Source organism: Diplotaxodon limnothrissa, linkage group LG23, assembly GCF_057381915.1.
Source record: "Diplotaxodon limnothrissa isolate DT_005_m linkage group LG23, D_limnothrissa_male_GT1.1, whole genome shotgun sequence".
NCBI lineage: Eukaryota > Metazoa > Chordata > Actinopteri > Cichliformes > Cichlidae > Diplotaxodon > Diplotaxodon limnothrissa.
Window position 1 is genome coordinate 3,772,312 of NC_140617.1, and position 21,687 is coordinate 3,793,998.

Below are 21,687 nucleotides of genomic sequence, written 5' to 3' on the forward strand. Positions count from 1 at the left end.
GTCTGGCTCTCTCAGATTAAAAAAACACAAACAAAAAAACAACAACAAAACTTTAAATTTAAAAATCCTTGCCAGCGTTACTCATGCGGGGTCATTCATTACATCATGGCGAGACACGAGACAATCCTGGACAGACTTGATGAAATCAAAGGCAAAGAAAACTCCCGTCAGGGTTGAACTGGTCCACAAGGGTCAAAGTCTCAGTCTTGAGCTTGTCATCACAGCAGGATAATCTCTGCACACTGAAGTCTGCCAAGCTTTGTCTTAGCTGGTAACCTTTCATTAAACGAGTTTAACAATAGCATCATGATTGTCTGGTGTTTGCTATTACCTCTTAGAGTCTGAACATTAAAGGGGGGAAAAATGACTGTAAAAATTAAACCAGATCCGTCTGTCCAGCGAGGTGCCTGAGCTGGCACCATACGCGTGTGCAGTTAAACTGGTAACAGAGCAGCCAGACGACTGGACCCTGCGATACTTGACTTGCAGCAGCTGCTGTACTGATGTACAGCGTCACAGCTGGCAGCTGGGTTTGGTTTATCATATGACCAGGTCAGAGAAAGGGTTTGTTGTCAGAGAGGAGCAGAGGGCACACAGAGGCTGATCACATTAGCTTTATTAGCGATAATTCTATCTGAACAGTCAGAAGCCAAAGCTGACGACACGGGCAAAATATCCCTGAAATAAACAGAAGACCTGCGTCCAGTTTGTTGTGAGAGATTTGATAAATTGTGTCTCATTCATGCGGACATACGACGTTAGTCTGATGACCTGCTTAGTGCTCTCTCGAAAGCTTCTTTGATTGCTCCCATGTTCATATGGTGTCACCACAGAAGATGTTTGATTTGATAGTTTTTCTTCTTTTAAACAAAAGATGCCCTTCCTGAAGCTTTGCACATTAGGTAAATGTATTAACCACAACACGATGGAGCCACTACCTACTAAACTTTCTCCAATTCAAAAGGAGTCATTGAATAATTGTTCATTTGCATTGTTACTGCTCAACTATTGCTGTTAAAACAAGCTAACTGGCGCTGCATAGTACAGCTGCAGAGGTGTTTTACTGGAAAGCAGTTGATGAGTGCAGCAGGAGTAAACAAAAAAGTTAAACCTACAGCTGTGAGCTGCAAAAATCTAAATAAATGCACTTGCACTCCATCGTGGACATGCACAGCTGGAGACCCGATGGCTAAAAAGTCATTTTTGTTATACTTAAGGTGCCAGTATACCCTCAGTATTTGTCACTTCATGCACAGTCACAACATCACACAGTCAGGTCTATTTATGCCTGCTATTAAGCCACAGGTGGCTCCAATGTTCTCCTGAACAACAGGTTTCACTACTCGGACAATAACCGCCACATGATATTGGAAGAAGTCAAAACTGGAACCTCACAAAGTCTCATTTTTGTAACATCTTCCTCTGTCTACTCTGACTTTGAGCTTGTCTACCAATATCATTAGAATGGCGGATGGTGGCTTCAACCCAGCTGCGGCAGCGGCCGCAGCGTAACGCCGCAGGTTAGAAAGAGAAATTGCAATTTTCAGCATGCGCAACTCCGTGTTTTCGACGGGGGTAAGCATAAAAGCAGCCTTATGTATGCGCTTGAGGCACACTGCCTAGGGAGCATGTTTATTTAATTAAATAATAACTAATAATTTCTCTGGACGAGTGTGTGCGGGGACAAAAATGGACAGGCACGTGATGTCCACATGAACTCTCGCACTAACTTCTGATGATGAAATTCGCATCACTGGCACCTCAGTGGACTTTAAAGTAAGACTATACGCTCTGCTTACTATTCAAGCACCCCAATAACTTAAGTACACAAACCCGAGCTTGCTCACAATTGCAAAATTCTGGAAATATGTTGATATCAAAACGAACTTTAAAGTTTATTAAGAGCACAGCATCAAACTGTTGTGTGAAATTACAAGTCTCTGTCTCACCTCATTGTCCGACTCCACCAGGACCTGGTCATATTCGCTGAGAGCAACCAAAAACATGATGGAGGTGACGTTCTCAAAGCAGTGGATCCACTTCCTCCTCTCCGACCTCTGACCCCCAACATCCACCATCCTGATTGGAACATGATGGGATGAAGGGCAGAGGGGAAAGAAAAACTTTAATTAGCTGCGAGTCTTTACTGGGTAAAGTTTTCTAACTCACTAAATATTATACTCAGCATCCACTTTAACATTCGTTAAATCTTTGAGCTACTTTAATCAAATAAGACCTGAACCACAGAATGCCAGGGGTACGCATGCCCTGAAAACGTGTTCAGCACATGCGTTACAAATAAATTAAATATTAATATTCAATCCTGAAGTGATTCAGCCAGGAACAAGACACGGATCTGAAGCACATCAGGACAGAAATACATTTCAGAAAATGGATCTGTGCAAAGAGGATTCTTAATTTGTCATTTTCAGTGGCCAGTCAATAGATTTCAAGGACTGTGTGGTCAGGTGGTTACAACGGAAGCCTATTTCAAAATAAAAATTGTAGTAATGCATTTCAAGCCAAGCAACCCAATATAAAAAGAAATGAATTTGCACTGTCTAATGACAGGGGAAATGTTCCAAGGTGAACCAAAAGAAGCATAGGGAAGTTTATGCACACATACAAACAACACCATCTTCCTCTGAAAAGCACAATGCAATAGAATCCATGCAGTATAACTAAAGTTGTGCTGCCAATAAGGTGCTAAATGTGAAGGCATATAAGAGGAGCACAGAGAGTGGGGAGGAACAAGAATGCAGAATTAGGAAATAATTATTTTAAATAATCAGGAAGGGGAAAAAGTAAGAAGATGGAGGAAATTTCTTTAAGGCTCATCGTGTTGGCTTTAAATCTAAGGTCAGGAGATCTGGATCATGGATTAAAAAGCACTTCTGTTTGGCTCTGGGCTCGTCCAAAAAATAAATAAATAAAAAAATAAAAATCAAGAAAATGAAAATGTAGAAACACCGAAGAACCTTTGGTGCTCGATACAGTGCCGGTCAAAAGTTTGGACACACAAGAATGGGTGGGTGTGTCCAAACTTTTGACCAGCACTGTAAGAATGAAAGTGGGCCAGAAAGTTAAGTCTCAGCTCCATTTAAATAACATATGACACAGTGAAAGTTTGATGAGACAAAGGTGAACTGAGCAAGTCTGCCAGAAGAAATGACGGCATTGATAAATGGGGCCCTCCAAAAGCAAGCCTAAAATAAAACTCCTTTATATTAAATGACCTCCTTTGTTTTCCTCTAGCAAGGATGAGTGACCTACTTAGTTCCATAAGCTCTCCTATGCTGGATATTACTTCAAAAGCCAATTATGATGAAAAAAAAAGAAAAGAAACGGGCCTCATGGAGAGGTCCATCATGAAAGCACTCCTTGTTGCAGCAGCACCCCTGTCAGCTGCAAGTATCCTTGGAGTCCTACGTGCGATTATTGCTTACAGATGCACATGTGAGCACTATGGATGAGTAGTTAGTCCTCCCAAGCAGCAAGTCAGCTTAGAGTCCACCTGGTGACATAACTGTTGCATTGTTGTGTAACGTTGAGGGGCACGCTGCGTCTTCAGTGAGCCTCCTATTCACCCACTGATGAGAGAATTCATCACTTGGACAAAAGCAGACCTCCACACACAGGTGTGAAGAATATAATCACATTTACAACAAACTGAGCTGAGGAACTTGTCTTGCATCAAGTGCACTGCATGCTCCACTGCAGAAATCACCAAATTAGCAATTTGTTATTGCATTATTCTTCCATTAAAACCTGACATTTATTGCCTCTTCACATGCATTTTTCTTATGCATATATATATATATATTTTTTTTAATATGCTTCTTCAATCTCAGCAAAAAACCTGATGTCACTGAGAACATGCAGTGATTCACCATCATCAGCACAGCCAAGCAGAGTAGAGCCTATTGGCTATCTGCAATAGGGCTGCTGGGAACCTCTTCAACACAGCCTCATTGCAAGCAGAGTTATTTCTAGCCTTGCCAAGCGTAGGAGGGGGCTGACATGATGGCTTCCTATCGATTTGCACTCTTCTGTAATCACTTGCGTTTCCTGGGTCCATCAATCTGCTCATCCTTTTTTAACAGGAGGAGGAAGGGAAGCGCTTGTACGTATTGGTGGCAGGTCCTAAGACATTTAGTTTTTATGTCCTGTTTTCCAGGTTCCACGTCAGGACTACAGAGAAACAGAAGAGGACTAAGATGTAAAAATACAGCCTTGGAGCCTGAGACGTTTAAAAAAAAACAGCTAGAGAAATGTCATTTGTCAGCATTTTTTTCCCTGTGACTCATTTATCTCGAGCCATTTTTATTACAAATTATACTTCATTTAGTTAGGCTTAAATGCTCTCAACAACCAAGTACCCAGTCCCACTACCAGCCAGCCAGTTTGCTACATGCCCGTCTCCCATTTCCTTTCCATCTCCACTCTGAAGTCTTATTTAAATAAAAAGCATTAATAACGTATGCAAAGTTATTGTATGCATACAATCCAGAAATCACAATTTTAAACTGCATACAAACAACTTTTTATTGTTGTTTCTTTGTGTTTAAAATATTCGATTTGAGATTGCGTGCCTTTTACTGTAAAGAAGCTGCAGTAAATGTAAAATGCTTGTCATGGAGGTTAGAGAATGTGACTGTTAACTGAAAGAGGATCTTCAGCACTGGTCTTTCAGTGCATGAGGATTTCTCAAGGAAGTAATGAAACGATGGAGCACATACAGCAAGTGATAGAAACAACGATTTAGAATCAGTCCCGTTCGATGACATCTTCTTGTGATCCTTTACTTTAGACTGCAGATGGAAATCCCGCACTGAATACTTTCACATTTACAATGAGCGAGAGGTCATGGAGAGAAAGCTGTTTAGATGAAGCTCAAATTATCTGCGATTATCCTTGACATGCACCAGAAACTGCACCCTGAAGCAGATCAGTCAGCTGCAGGTGGTCCAGTTGGTTCTGATCACACATTTCCACACATGGATAGTATGAAATTAGACTGGGATTGCTAATGATATGATAGAAAGTGTACAATTTTTGACTTAATATTAAATGTTGCAAAATAAACTTTACCATAACGACTAAATCTTTAGATCATCAGCTGTAGATATACTAGCAGATCAAGTTTCTGTTGACTTATTAATTGATAATGATATCAGGATAATGCACCGTAGGATAGATCATGGTTATAATCCAACTTTGAGCGCCAACTTACAAATAGAGACAAAACACTTTAACCCAAATTGTGTATACCCAATCCCTTTAAAATCTGTGTCAAGATAATGGATGTCGTCTTCTACCTGAAAATGATGCTTTGCAAGTCGAAAGGGTATTCTATGATCCCAGTGGTTGGGATTCGAACCCTAAGCACATCCTGTTGGGTTGGTAGATAGGACGGGTCAGCAATACGATCCAGATCACTTAGATAGCTAGAGACAAGAAGGACAACAAAAGACAGAGGGAGGAAAGAAAGTGAAGCATACAGCAGATAAAGCATATTCCATCCAAAAGCAAGTGCATCAGTCCAGATGCAACCAAAGATTTCCGAGGGGAAGGCGTGGATGGGGGACATTTCACGCTAGCGCCCCTCCAAATGAAATTGAGCTATATCCGTGATGGCAGCTCTAAAAGACATAATTCTCAGTTTTAACTTTTCGCACTGTCAAAGAGCTCAAAGTGAAGGCTTGTAGGTTTCTAAAAAGATAAGCAGTATCCTCTAAAGTTAAATTAAAAACAAATGTGTGTAAAGTCTTGTAGCTTAAGGCTTAAACTCAAGACTAGTCTTTGAGAGTGTACCATCAGGAATGTGCTGAGCCTTGCTGTGCAACACAGTGTAGATTGAGATAGCGGCATCGACGGTTTCCAACTGGCTGACCAACTTTTCTACTGCTAGCCAACCAGTAACACCAGCAGGAGCACTAGACACCAGTACCTGAATATAATATTCTCCAGGTTAAATGGGTACTCAATGATGCCGGTGGTGGGCACTCGGACCCGCAGCACATCTTGCTGAGTGGGTACATACCCTGGTGTTGATATTCGTTCTAAATAGTTAAGGTAGCTGCGAAGGGGGAGGGAACATAACAGATGCACATGTATGCACAGAGACACAACTGTCAAGTAAAAGACAACATGCACATGAACAGTGCTTTCATTGTCAAGTTGCTCAACTCATTTTAAAATGGATTCAATAATTCTTTTGTTCTTGTTTTTCTGAGGTGCAGAGCGAAGCATCCAGCATGCTGAGCTCCACCTGGGACCAATGCATACGTTGTTATGCACATTCACGCACCAAAGCACTTAAAGTGCTGGGTAGATGTGCACATGAAAGTAACACGATATAAATGCAGTAAATTTAACCTTGCCATTTAATTAAAAAATATATATATACACATTTCCCCTTTGTTCCAGTACAGATCTCTCACTTAGATTGTCCAAGCTTAGCGCGCATTTAGAAGATGTTTTCATCCTTTTAAGCATTTAGCTTCAGGTCTGAACCCACGTCCTTATGACCCCATTTGTGTCCACAGGTTTCAGTTCCTACAGTCCAGCATCTTTCTAAAGATGAGTAGCTTTGATCTGGCCGTTGTACCATAAAGGCCTGCGTGGTAAAACACTAAAGTGATGGTTGTACATGTACAAAGAAGCTAGTAAAGATAGTTCTTTGTCCCAGACTCCTCAGCTTGAGCGAGTGGCCCAACTAAGTGACTGGTTTCCAAAGGTTACTTTGCTCTTTGACATTTACAATTTTCTTGATTTTCATTGTCCAGAACTGTACTCTGACAATCATTTCTTACAGGTCTACACAGTTCTTTAAAACTTGAGGCTATTTATAATTAGGAGTTTGCATTTTACAATTATCCAATGAAATGAAGTAGCCACAGGTAGACCCCTGCCATAGCAAATGCTCCAAGTATTCATGCAAATTGACATTTCGGTTTTATTAAGTGTAAAAGAAACCTTTTGTTTTGCCCATTTGTGTTGATTCATGTGTAAAAATGAATAGAATCCATATTAAGATGAGTCCGAAACATAAAATATGGAAACCCTGAAAGGGGATGACAAGTTTGTTTCTTAACAAAACACTTACACTATAAATGCATCATGCAAAGCTTCAGTTTCATCCCAATCTTCAACTGTTCAAAGGAGCCACATTTGGCTCAAATAGATTAATGCAGGTTGGAATTGGCTCTATATATATTACTACCGTCATTTATAAACCTGCCAAGAGCTCCTCATGCCATCTGCTGAATTCTGTTCTCTTGCTTCAACCGAATGGATGTCGTCCGTCTGCCCCCCCAATACTTTTGTCATTTTTAGAAAACAAAAATATAAATTCTAACATGCATTCTTACACACTGCTTAAACATAAGGCAAATAGTCATTCAGTAAATTATGAAATGTCAGACGTACTACTTGGTCGAGTCAGAGAGCTGGTACTCTCTCCTGCGATCATACGCTTCCTGGATGCCAGGGTCAGCCCACAGCATCTTTATCGCGCTAATGTACGGCTGCTCGAACGATGCAACCTTCTCTACGTCCACGTCACGCACCACCAGGGCATTGTTCTGGAAGAACAAAACAAAAACATACAAAAAGACGTTTAAGCAATGCTTCACAGCATTTCTAATAATTATTTCATATTAAAGTTCATGATTTGAAGTACCTAAACACATGTGGAGTTAACAGACAGGAGAATACTGTGGATTTATTTTCCACCGCTGGAAAACTCTTAAGCCAACACAACACCAAAACCTGAAGTTCGTTAAATGGCCACCTAAGACTGGCACCATAAGTAGGTCCATCCCTACAGGCTTCCATGGTAAAATGCTCAACTTTAAGAATGATATTAGCATGTTTAGAGCCTGGTACAAAAAGCGTTTTGGTTTCAGCCCATTCCTCCTCTCATCACTATACAGAGGTTGAATTTTTTAAACCCATCTGGGTTTTTATAAAGGCTTACAGCATGGCCTATTAAGCAGACACAGATAACTGTAGCTGATCCGTCCACTAGGCTGATCTGAGACACTTAACTGGGCCTCGCCACTTCGTGGCGTTTGTGTGTTCTGGAGCAATTTCAACGCCATTATTTGCCAAATAAATGCAGGATGGAATTAGCTCTTGGATTGTTAGCAATGTTGCTTTACAGCAAAAAGGTTCCCGATTTAAATGGTCTCGCTGGCCTTCTGTGTGGCATTTGCATGTTCTTACTGCGCCTGTATGGCTTTCCTCTGCATGCCCTGGCTTCTTCCCACAGTCCAAAGACATCTTGGCAATGTTCCCTGTAATTTTTTAAGTGTCGGAGCGAACACACAAACTCCCTGAGCGGTCCCTTAGACCACTGTGAGCAACAGCAGACGTGTGCACTGTGGTCACGCCAGCATCGAATACATCCAAGTTACATGGTTTATTAAAATGTTGTTTTTACTCACAGGTGGAGAGCGCTTTCCAGCACTTTCCTTAGAAAACACAGTTTTTACCGTTTCTTCCCGCAGTAAATATGAACAACTATAGTAATCAGGAAAAAAAAAAACCCAAAACATTGCATATTTTTTTTTAATTATAACTGGTTTTACGTGGCCTATCAACACATTTAAAAACTGGTCCACACTTTTTCCATCAATTGTTCCGTCTGTCCTGTTCACATCTCCAGTGGTTGTACACGTTGTCATTAACGTGGCTTCACTCCACATCAGCCGTATATGTGAATCGCATTATTGGCTGGACTATGGGATAAGGTGGCATCGTTATAATCCCATACTGGAGCAGCCAGCCACTTACTGACTAACACTACAAAACAGAATTGTTAATGTATTTATTTTAATTTAAATTCAGGTTAGATTTATTTGTGCGCAACACAGACTTTGTGCGCAGAGACCGTCCCAGCAGTGCGCAATTGCGCACGCGCGCAGCTTAGACGGAGCATGTTGGGTTTAGTGTTTATTCTAAATTGGCCGTGGATATGAGATGGAATGTATGACTAACTGTGGCTTGCAGTGTAAAAGCCCTTTGACTGGTCAGTAAGACTACAAAAGTGCTATATAAAATACCAGTCCATTTCCAAATAATATGGCTTGCTGTGTGGTAAAACCCCACCCAAGAAGTCTCTGCTGCAGTTTTCCTGAGTGAAAACCTAGTATTTTCTTAGTCATTACTTCTTAGCAGGTATCTGCGTGATGCAGCCATACAGTTTATGGATGCAGCTTGCTAATGAAGCTAGCTAACATTATTGATGACATGGTATGACATACTATAAAATGCCATTTCAAAAAATATATATAAATAAAGAATAAAGCTAACAGAGGCTTTAACGTCAAAAGGTGTTCACAAACTAATGGGTACATTAACTGTTATACACAATATTTGATGTACACTAAGATCTTCCCACACATGTTCCCAGCAAATTAGCCAGTACAAGTACTTGATGCACCGATGCCATCCAAATGCTATAACAATACATTTCTGCCTCCTAATAATACACACCTTGTTCTGTTCATACTTGAAGGGGATCTTAAGGTTCTCAGTTGCACGGATCATGGCCTGCATCGAGGTGAAGATGTTCTGGTAGACCAGTTTGGTGAAGCCCTTCTTGTCTTCATCTGTATAGCCTGAGCCATGGATTATTCTCATCTGCTTGATGAAAGTGCTCTTTCCACTTTCTCCAGTACCTGGAAAATAGATGGGAGCAGTAAGCAAACTGCTGAAAGCAACTGTTATGAATGGACAAACTGGTGTAAAAGGTATCTTTCAGTGTGCCGTGTGTGCTCTAGGAACAAAAGTTACAGCATCATTATTATTTTCTTGCAAACATTTAACAAAAGAAGAAGAAAAAAAAAGAAAAGACAGATTCAAATGAGATAGTCGTTAATTTACACAAATTGAAATCTAGAGGAAGCAACCATTCAAATAAATACAAATATCAACCATAACACATGATTTGTAACCCATCCATGTAACACTTCTGCACTTGCCATTTTATAGTAATGTAGCCTGAAAATGTATTTTTGCCGAGAGCAAACTAAGCAAGAATTAAAATAAAAGACTTGTGGGTACAAATCAGTTTTCAACAGGTCAACCAAGCATTCCAGAAACTAGTTTAAAAGTAGCCTTTTTTAATATAACTCGTTTCTGTGGCAATAAATTGGTCTGTCTCTGCAACAGGCTGGCCTCGTCTGTCCACCTACATCTTAGCATTGATGCATGAGGTCAAGAAGAAATGTGCACCATCGTGTCCACAGGCAATAATCCAGACCTCAATGTCAAGCCCTTCTCTGCTTCACCAGTTCAGGGTGTATGCATTTCTGGTGAGATATTTGAGCATTATATAACTCACTGTAAATAACTCTCCAGCTCTAAAAAACAAAGCTTAAACTACATAGAAGTTTCTGGGGTTAATTATGGTCAAGCTATTGTCTTCTTCCCTCCAGTCCAGAAATGTGCAATGTAACAATGCAGTGCAATGGTTGTTTTGGCAGTGGTTCCCAAAAAGGCCCGACTGACCACACGAGGACTGCATGGCTCACCTCAGCTCAACAAAGAGCTGGGTACAGCGAGTTCACTTCTCCAATTTTGTATCACTCATCATGCATATGCACATGTGCATAAACACACAAAAAGACCAAGTCACAGACAAGAAAACCTGCTTGCACATGCAGAGAAGGAACTACACATAACCCCACAGATCCCCCTCTCTCACTCACACACACACACACACACACTTTAACTTCCCCACAAGACCGTCCACAGCAGGTTCTGTATCTTTATATGGACATATTCTGTGAGCAAACTACCACTCTGGGCTTGGAGTCAGACTGAAAACATCAGGGTTTGTATGCTGCGGACATAACCCAAAGAGTACGATTTAAAAAGACAAGGCAGTTAGCAGCCTAACCGAAACTAACCCTCCAGTATTACCATGCAGCGCTTTCTCCAGCGCAATCGTCTCTTCCACCCCCATTCCACCATCTATTTTCTTCCTCTACAACCCTGATGGAGATCTCCACCGCTCATCTCTCCATCTCACTTCTCCCAGCACTCAAGTCTGAGTCACTGCAGTTTTAGCTGCACACGCTCTATCAGGCCTCTACCTTTCAGTCTCATTTTTGCTTTATCTCAACTAAAGCTGCAACTGATAGCATGTGTTAACCAAGTCTTTAGCTTATAGAATTTTACAGGTTTGTCCACAAGTCTGCTTAACCAGATGTTGTTACAGTTACGATGTGCACAAATCGCGACACTGCATGGTCCGTCTTTATCCTCCTATTCCAAAGGGCTTCAGCTATAAGATATATTGTACATTTCTGAGCTTACGTCATTATAGTTAATTTACAGATTTCTGTAAAGGAAAGCTACAACTCAAGAGAGCAGGCTGTAAGGTGACCTTTATTTTCACGGTACCGGAATATTGTTAGTTTAATAAAACATTCAACTTAAAGCCATAAATGACAAGATCAAATAGAAAGTTTGATAGCTGTTAAAATATTTCAATATGGGGTCAAAGTAGAACTTAACAATTACACTACCATTCAGCACAAGTGGCTGAAGGCAGGCTATGTGTAAAGGCCTACATTGATATTTACAGCTACAATGTTGAATCATAACTGTAGTTGCTGATTAGATAATGGAAAGCACTTTGCGTTTTGAAGCACAGCTCGTATTCCCAAGACATAGTAGCTGAAATGCCTTCCAAGGATGCCGAGAGACAAGTTTTGCTCTCGCTGAATGAAGAGCACAGTCGCGCGTACAGCGAAGGAGTGCCCTGAGCACTGCCTGCCTTCTAACCGGAGATGATCTTTCACTGCAGAAAACAGGTCAGGCAACATTGGAGTTTCCCCTTCAGACAGAGTAAGTCTTTGAGAGAGGGACATAAATAGCAATTGTTAAGACAGCCCTGGAGAGTTCACTCTCCTATTGACTGAAGAGTTGAACAGAAGGGAAGTGTGTTGGTGGGTTGTGAGGGACAGTACTGTACACATTTTCTTTCTTACCTCCTTGGCTTCAGCAATACAGTAAGTTTAAAAGCAACAGCTGAGAAAAGGTGCAGCTATCCTATGAATTTGGTGTGTGTGTTCCAGCGTATTTGCCTTTCCCAAACAGCCAGAGGAGAAAAGCATGTCTTGCAGGCATGATCAGCTTAATTCAACAGTTCCTACTGTTCTCCCGCTTAACTGGAAAACCCAGCCGAAGCGTTTCTCACGGACAAGCAACTGTACACTCACTGGAGCTACTCCTGAGGGGTAATGCTAGTTCCCATGGCAACTCCTACACTGGACCTCTAAATACACGGCTGAAAACAGCAGCTGATAGGCTTCAGTGTGTATTCAGAGAGCCCAGTCAAACATGCAACTTTAAAAAAAATTTTCTAATCTTACAGCTAGGGCTTGGCAACGAAATGAAAAAGATAATTGGTGCAAAATAACTTCATTAGAAATGAGACGGTGTGAGTCAATAGAACTCACACCATCCATATTTTAACAGACACCATAAAAACCAAAAGACAATAGTAGCGTTGTGCCAAACCAATCGTGCGGTTGGATTATAGCTGGAGCCACGTTGGGTTAGGTTCTCGCACAGAGTATATGAGGGAGAGCTAGCAGGGCACGTGCTAATGTCTGGGCTACTGCACCATACGCACCAGCACGTTACGGGCGCGACTGAGATCAGTGACAAAATGACCAAAATGTTGAGTAGCCTTACTGAACATAACACACCAATGCACACAGCCCAAGGCTCAAAACACGAGGACAGTGTAGAAAAGAAAAGGAATTCTGCCAGCAAGCACAGTCAAAATGTCAGACTTAAGTAGCGGATTAACGTAGCTCACCCTCGTTACCAATTCTGTCCATATACATTTCTCTCAGACGGCACTTTCCCATCTACACAGAGTGTATAGAGACAGTGTAACACTTAACTACCGCATCGATTTGAGGTCAAGTCACATTGGATTCAGACGAGCCTCACTTCATTGAGACACTACTTCACTTCTAGTGTTTTTAAACTTATTTTTTCTTCATCCATTTCCCCCCATTTCGCCATAAGCAGCCCACAGCTTGCTGAATGTCAAGTTTGTTTGTTTCTCTCTTTTTTTTTTTTTCTTTTTTTAAATTTGTGGGGTTCAAATTATTGAAAGTCTATACTATAGAAATGGCAGAGTAGAGCTGTAATATTTTAATTTTGTATTATAATTACACTGAACTGGCCAAAGAATTTGGTTGTACCCATTTCACTGAAGGCTGTGACCGATCTGTCAATTTAACACTGGCCAAATGCCCAAAGATAACGTGATAAAGACATGAAAGACTAAAGCAGGGCGATGACCAAAAATATTTATCACGATATACATTTGAAAATTTGCGATAACGATATAATTCCACAACTTTATTAGTGCAAAAAAAACAAAAAATCAATGTATTTTCACTTAAACAAGCAGCTGTTTTTTTATGTGTATTAAAGTTATATAAAAATGTAACAATGAAAATTCCTTGCTGACATTCTCTGCCATGCTTTTTCTGCCATGTGCGTATGAAAACAAAGGCACTGCGCATGCGCGTTTTACCCATATTCTATCGCTATATTTCATTTTCTTATCGTTGCCCAACATTATACCGGTATTACCGCGAACGGTATAATATGGCCCAGCCCTATGAAAGACCTACCCATCCACTTTTTCATGAAGACTTCGTTGTTGTTTTTTTTAAATGACAAAATGTGAAACAAAATACAAAAACACTTGATCCACATCTGTCCTTTTACAGGCAGTGCATCCTTAGAATTTGAGTTATTAAACAGATAAGTAGACTTCAGCAGGAAAACTGTGTAGAGACTATAAGATTGTGTATTTGCAAGTTGCCCTTTGTTGCTTTCTGCAAAATTTGACTTGCTATATTCTAATAAGGTCCAAAAGTAAAGGTTTTGTATGCAAAAATGAATGCACTGGTGACCTTTAACAATTTTGAAACCCCCAACACAGCAAAACCAGAGTGGAAAAGCCCAGTAACTCACTTTTGATCGTTAACTGAAGCAGAACCATCTCACTCTGCCAACAACATGCTCTAACCAAGGTATTAGTCATTTAGCCAAATAACCATTAACTCACAAGGAACATGAGAGAGGTGGGGGGTGGAGTAGCTACTGATCCATCTTATTTAGTTGAATGCAAGGCTTTACCTTGCATTAACTAACAGCTTTGCATTTAGTCAAAAAGACAAGATGTGCCAAGTGCATGCAGAGTAAATGATTCCTTAAAATTTCTCTGAGCACATCAAAAAGGAAGCTATATCCACTTAAGCTCAGTGCTGGGAAAGACTAAAACGCTGGAGGCTGTAGTTACTGTACAGGAACTGAATGAGTAACTGTCAAGTGGCCGTATTCACCTTGAAGGAATTTAAGAACCTAACCTGATGACCAGTGCAGCCATGTTTTGGCTTTTTCCTCCTGTAGAGTCAAAAGGCAGTCTAGTTAAGGTCACCATTCATTAAAATACAAGAGCAAAAAGTACTCATATTTACTTGAGAATTTATATTTTGTTACCCCATACCTCTTAGGCAAGATTCACACAGATATTGCTTCAATGCTAGACAGTGGTCGGGGATCACTGTTGGTGCGATCATCACACTGACAACATTCATTCATTACATTTAACACAACTAACAGTTAGCATTAGCCAGCTTAATGCCTGTACACTGTAAACAGATTACTCAGTGATCATCTTCAGTTTGAGATTAAACTGCACAGACACCAACACTGTTCCCAGGATATTTTTTATAATGTGGTAGCAGCCATGCTGGAGCAATATGAATAAAACAAAATTCGACTGGCTGACTCGTGCATCGGTGCTTGCAAAGTTGAACTTGGCAGCGCAAAGCAGAGCAACAGATACACAATTCAGTTGGGCAGCACATGACACACTTCATTTAACGTGACCGAAGACTGAAACACCCACAACATTTCAACCATACACCAAGCTTTAATCTGGACAAACTAGGAGAGTTTCTTACATCATGGCTGCACAGAGCACTCACTGGTGAACAAACTATTCAACATCCCTCATATACTGAGGGACGTTTATCCCATCTTTACTCTAAAAAATAAATAAATAATAATAATTAAAGAAAAAAAAATCTCCATGTATGAGTCATTTAGGGCTGCAACGATTCTTCGACACAGTCGATGACGTTGACTATGATTACGCAGAATTTTATTGTTGTGACATCAATTCTCAATGGGTCACTTTTAGGGCGTTTGTGCGTCGCATTGATATCTTGTTTATGTTAGTATAGTAATGTTTGTGTTTCTACGGTAATGTTTGAACAGCAATGTTAATGTTTGCATTTGTACAGTAATGTTTATGTTAGCTTACCTGTCAAACGTCTCAGGGTGATGCTTGCTAAGCTAACACCATTTCAGTTTCATTAGCTGAAATGTGACAGTAAAACATTAAACAGAAGTAGCTAATTAATAACTAATAGTTAATATTAGGTAGTTAATCTGGGTGGGACTAATATATAGTGAATGCTACATCGTTTCCAATTCTGTTTTGTTCTGTTTAACTAGTAGGCATATCAGTGAGTTTGTCCTGAAAAGAGACTCTTGCACCTCTCAAATGGATAAAGTCATGACAGTGAGCATCTTTAGCATGGTTATCAGAAGCTAGGAGCATCATCTCAAAGATGAGAGCGAGCCTCACTTCAGAGGATGTTCACTGTAATCGTGAATTCATGAACTGAATCATCTATAAACTTCTTATTTTGGACTGGGGGGGGGAATAAAAAATAAATAAATAAATAAAAATTCAGCTTTAGTTGAACTTATGGACAGAAGCCATTTTTAGTTTCCTATTTGCACATTATTTTCTCATTTAAAACAATTCTAGCACTTACCCAATATTACTTAATATTTTTATACATTACATTTTTTATTCTGACGGTCCTATTGAGCAATGTTAAAAATACATTTGATATTTTCAAATTCACACACTTCCTGGGTAATTACTGTAATTTGCTGTGGGACGAGAAAACAGGGCAATATTCACAGGTGGGCAGAATTGAGCCTAAAACAGGAGGTTTGCCCACAGGAAACAGATAAATGTTACTGAAACGATCGAAATAATCTTTAGTTGCAGCCCTACAGTCATAAATGTCAATACTAAAAGAGTGACAAATGGCTAATATTGACCAATATAACTTCCCAACTGAAATATCCAGATGTTTCCCTATAACTTGTTCTGATTGAATGCAGTTAGGTAGACCGTTAAAGGGAGAGTACAGTAGATCCTAAAGTGAACAGGTGCATTGCCCTTGCAGGTGCACATAAAATACTCCGAAGACAAGGCTGCTAATCCTTTCTTAATTAACTTGATTGCACAACTCTGTTGCTTGTGAAGCTCGCACACAAGAATTTCACTCACATGTGCTGTACCAATGTACCTGCACATGTGATGTGACAATAAAAGTGATTTGATTTGATTTGATTCTTGAGTTGTGACAGCAATAAATAAAATGTACCAAATCATTTTTACATCTTGAGAATGCATTGCTACAAGTATAAGTTTAACTGAAACACGAGCTGATTCAGAATTTACACAATAAAATACCATTTACCCAACTTTAGCCGGCTGACTTAAGGTGTCACTACAGTATCCGAGTTGCCATAGCTAAAATGGTTCATTTCAAACAATGGATAAACTGAGGCGCTGCATCAAGGATGAGTACAAAATAAGGAATTATCTGAAGTTCATGATGATGCTGCTCGTGTCCAGTCCAGAGCTGATTTTAGCGCCAGTCCAAATCAAACCGATACTGTGGCTCTGTAGTTTTCGATAGCAGCATTGCACAGTGAGTGACAGCAGTGCACCTGGAGTTTTGCACATCTAGAACTCAGAAACCAGTTGTTTGCTTCCACTAACAATAAAAACAAAAAGCAATGTAAGCATGCATATGTTCTGCCTCTGGTGTGTCACATCTCATTAACCACAGGAAAGAAGAAGAAACAACCTTAAATTTTCCTTACACTTTAAAAAAAAAAAAAAAAAAAAAAAAAAAAAAAAAAAAAAAAAAAAATAGGAAAAATAAATAAACCCACCATGCCCTAGTTAAAAATGCAGACAGACTTGTGGGCACCACATACCAGACACCTGCCAGGCCATTCCTCTAACCAACTGCTAATACATTTACAGCTACATGTGTACTTCAAAGACGGTTCCAGTGACCGTCATTTTTCACATGCCTTCCAAATAAGAGGCTGACTGGAAGGAATGGGTAAGGGGAAAGGGAACCCGAGTCTCCCGTCCTCCGTTTGTAGGGTTGAAATGTGTCTGCATAAAACAAGTGGACTGTAAAAGCACATCAAGATCTTCGCTGAGAGAAAGAATGAGAAAGAGACAGAAAAGGAGAGGGGCAGCAAGCTCAGGATCTCTATTCCAGTTTTGAGAAAATTCCTGGCATACTTTTCCTTCTAAAGGACTTGCATGTCAATTTAATCATTCTGCCTATTTTGGTTCCCATTTAATCAAAACACTTGTTGTACTGGAAGAGCAGCATTTCTCACTAGACAGAGGTTTCGTAGTTCACAATCACTCAAGTAATTGTGATTCGTCTTCAACTTCACTTCCTTCTTCCTAGGCCAAGACTTTGTCAGGAACTTGTCTACAGCAAATTTGTTGCTATGTAAACATGCAAAAAAAGCTTGTCTTTTTAAGTAGCTGCACAAGCATTACATGTGTGCATAAATACCAAAAGGAACAAGGAGGTAGTTATGTAGAAAGTGCTACCTACAGATATTTACTTAATTCTAGTGATTTCTCAAGAACGTCAGCAAACTGAAACTAGTTCTTTGTGTAAGTGCCACAGCTGCTCATGAAATACAAACCATTCATAACCGTGCCCAACAATGATGTGCTCTATTGAAAATGATCAATATTTTGATTGCTATGTGTCTGACATAATTTAATGGTTCTATAAGGCAGGTAGGCGGGGCCAGAAGGACTGGGCGGTCTTTCACAGGCCTGAATGCCACATAACTGCCGAAACTCTGGGTGTGCCAACATCAGTTTGCTAAACTAACAAAGCTGCCAGACAAACAGTGCAGAACTACTAACACCTACCTGTTGTGTCTTTGAACTACACTGTGAAACTCAAGCTTCCTTCTACCAGGTACAAGAGCTTAGGACTGCATATGTACACATCTGGGGGAAAAAAGCTAAGCAGGATGGCTGATGAAGTACAGGCATAGCAGCACTCATGACATAAAGTGGACTAATAAATCCTTTTACAACAGAACACATGGATCATTGGGTCTATTATGATCGTCTGTGACGGACTACAGACGCTGCTTACCAAAAGGTCCAGCCTAGAAATGCTTGTTAAAGTAATTATTCAAATTTTACTAAGCAGAGGGCCAGGTAACTGTTGGGTCTATGATATTACACAGCCAAATCTTAGCAGTGTTCTCCCAGCAGATGGGAGCACTCTTCCTTACTTCTATGATGGCAAGATCTAAATAAGATCGTCCAGTGACAGCGATGGAAATCTGCAGTTCTCTCCTGTATTTAGTTGTGTCCAAGTAAACTGGAGCATAGCCATTTGACCGGAGCAATGTGCAACCACTTTCTGCACAGGTGTGTGGACGTTAACCTGCTGGCACAAGCACTGATAATGTTGACAACACTCAGCAAACAAATCGGACATTATGTATGCAAAGTAGGGCAGCGCAATATGGCCAAAAATATTTATCACGATATACATTTGAAAATTTGCGATAAGGCACTGCGCATGCGCGTTTTACCCACATTCTATCGCGATATTTCATTTTCTTATCATTGCCTAACATTATACCGGTATTACCGTGAACTATATAATATGGCCCTGCCCTAACGCAAAGTACGACAGATTCAAGCAAAATTTGAAATACAATTTGATTAAAGAATGTGATCAATGGTTTAAATAGCTTTCAAGTATGGATTTAACCTCATCTACTGGACTGCAGTTTTCACAAAGACACAATCTCTCCAGTGTGTCCTGGGTAGAGTTGCCAGAAAGAAAAACCCTAAGATATTAATACTAAAATGTTCAACAATAGTGATACAAACAGTGCTCTCTTTGCCAGGTGGCACATAATTTTACACGGTACTAGTGGTGCAACGAATCAAAAATCTAATGGTTCGGACCGGATCACGGTTTTAAGTCATGGATCGGATCAATTTTCGGATCAGCAAAAAAAAAAAAAAAAAAAAAAAAAAGACAGACAACTTAAGTATGTTTTGCCTATTAAAAACATTCAACTCAAGACTCATTCCACCCAATTATATAAAAACAAATTAAGGTGCAATATAGGGCAGTACAGGGCTTTGTATCTACCACTCCGCTGTGATATAATGAGCGGTCACGCAGGTTCCGCTGACCTGGAGGTCCACCCGTTTGTAGTTGGGCAACAAAAGATGCCTGGGACAGTTCAGCCATAACTTTTCCTGCTCATATATGCTTGGAACGATCTTGTCACTGAAGTGGACGCGCAACAGGATACCATAGCGTGGCTCAAGCACGTTCATCACAGTTTAAATCCCTTGTTTTGCACAAGGAAATACGGCCTCCCGTCTGCAGCTAAACACCCCAGTAGCTTTTGTAATAGCCGGACTGGGCAGCAAAGGGCTGCTTAAATACCGCAAACTCCTCTGCTCCTCCACTTGGATCGCTAGCGCTGACCATAACTATCGCTTGACAGACCTACCACGCGCACCATACACACACTTTTTTTCCTTCTTTTTTGAATCTTCGAATCACGTGCGTGCCGAACCGTGGAGTGGGATCGGTTCGGATTACGGATCAACCGTGATCCGTTGCACCACTACACTGTACCATGGCAGACCTTCCTCTCACCAACAACCAAAACACTCAATGTTCATCACAATGAACACTACTTTAAGAGAAATTTTAAGAGATCAGTAAAGTTCTTATTTCAACAACATTGAAGTAATAAACAGTTTATAAATGTTAACCTGGCCAACACACATAGTTAGCAGGGTAATTGCTAATAGTTACCAATGACCCATTGGCCAGACAAACCTCTTCTGCCACCTACGCAAGAATCACGTGAGAGTATGGGGAGAGTTTACGGATGAGAAGCAAAAGAGAGCCGTCAGGTGCTAGGAACAAATAAACCTTAGGCTTTTCCCCGCAGCACGCCATGTAATAAATACAAATAAAGAAAATGGCAGCCATTACAACTTGTGTCTAAAAGTGTATAGTTTCACGCAACGGTCAAAACACGTTACTCCAGGTACACGACGACGACCAGCTGAAAACACTTCACGCAAGTCAAGTTGCCTGAGATTCACAGAATTTACTGAGAATGTAAAATGTTTGTGATATATATCGCTGTCGGAACGATAAATGTTTAAAATCGGGATATGAGATTTCACTGCATCCCTTCAGTGCAGATCAGTAGAGGTTATACTTCAAATTACTCCCACATAATGAGCTACCTACAACTCAACACCATAGTTGAGGGTGGGAATGTAGATCAACCAGTATCAGGAGCTTTGCTTTCCCAATACGTTCTCCCTTTATGACAACAGAGAAGATAATAATCTGACAATGTGATAATGAGATGAGCAAAGAGACACTTGGCTCAGCATTTTGATCAAAATGCTAATGCACACATGCACCAAGTAAAAATGGAAACTTGGAAAACATAGTTGGGGTTTAGAACTTTTGGTTTTTATTAAAAACAAAAAACAAAACACAAATGAATGCCCTTATAGTCGGCCAAAAGTACATTTCTTAACATTTCATTGTCTCAGCAGTGAATTAAGAAAAGCACTGCAAATTCATCAAAAATTAAAAGAGTAAGTTGCAACCAAAATCATTTACTTTCATCTTAATTCAAAGTTGATAAAAATGAGGTTTACTGCAGTGTGACCACTGCTGTTTACATTTCCACAATTCAAAGACAAACTCAAAACTGATTAACCAGTACGAGTATCTGAATACTCAGCTCCACATACAAGTCCTCGCTGTAACAACTGTCTATATCCTGCTAACAGCTGTGACATGCTGTCAGGGAAGCTGGTTTTATCACAGCTGACTGCCAAGTGCAAGTGAACTGTAAGTAGATCCAAATTCTAGGTGGGTGAATGTTAAAAACAAACAAAAGAATGACTGGTAGTTGATACTGTTATGCCACATTTCCAGAAATTAAGCTGATACGGATGACTTAACCACCATTCAGTACTGCTAGACACACATTTGCAGTATTTGAGAATCCAGGAAGGAAACACTGCCTTCAGCAATGCTATTATGGCTTTGACTATAGCTGATAAACCAGAGGGCATCCCCTACCATGGCCCACAACTGTATAAACACACAGATCTCTCTTTTGGGTCATTTTATCCTGTGTGTGGGTTGTTCATCTGTACTGTCTGCAGTTTTGTTATTTCTACCAAACCCAGCCATGCCAGCCGTTACCTTGGCAGCAGCTAACAGGGATACAAATAAATATGGCTAACAAAGGGCTTATCTGCTTGGCTTACTGTAAGCCTTACTAAGAGAAACCATAATAGGCGTAGGTAGGCTGTATACATGAAACATCCTTGGGTGTTGCCAAAAAACAAATACTCATTAACCCAGATACTACCAACCTGTTTGTGCAGTGCGTGCATTGACAGATGAAGTGTGT

The 21,687-nt window shown here is 40.3% G+C and overlaps 1 protein-coding gene across 4 annotated transcripts in view; it reads right to left on the bottom strand.

The window, feature by feature from the left end:
* LOC146607289 (guanine nucleotide-binding protein G(q) subunit alpha-like) overlaps positions 1 to 21,687 on the bottom strand; it is a 30,537-nt gene that overhangs the window by 3,070 nt on the left and 5,780 nt on the right. For 2 of the 4 annotated variants that reach the window (XM_085348140.1, XM_085348139.1), the window contains 5 exons: positions 9,502 to 9,686; positions 7,432 to 7,586; positions 5,319 to 5,447; positions 4,060 to 4,191; positions 1,950 to 2,079 (listed from right to left, as the gene is read on the bottom strand). In XM_085348140.1, the coding sequence (XP_085204266.1) occupies positions 1,950 to 2,079; positions 4,060 to 4,191; positions 5,319 to 5,447; positions 7,432 to 7,586; positions 9,502 to 9,686 (731 nt within the window). Of the gene's footprint in view, positions 1 to 1,949; positions 2,080 to 4,059; positions 4,192 to 5,318; positions 5,448 to 5,950; positions 6,080 to 7,431; positions 7,587 to 9,501; positions 9,687 to 21,687 lie in introns of all 4 variants that reach the window. The other 2 variants (XM_085348142.1, XM_085348141.1) reach the window with 2 other exon arrangements.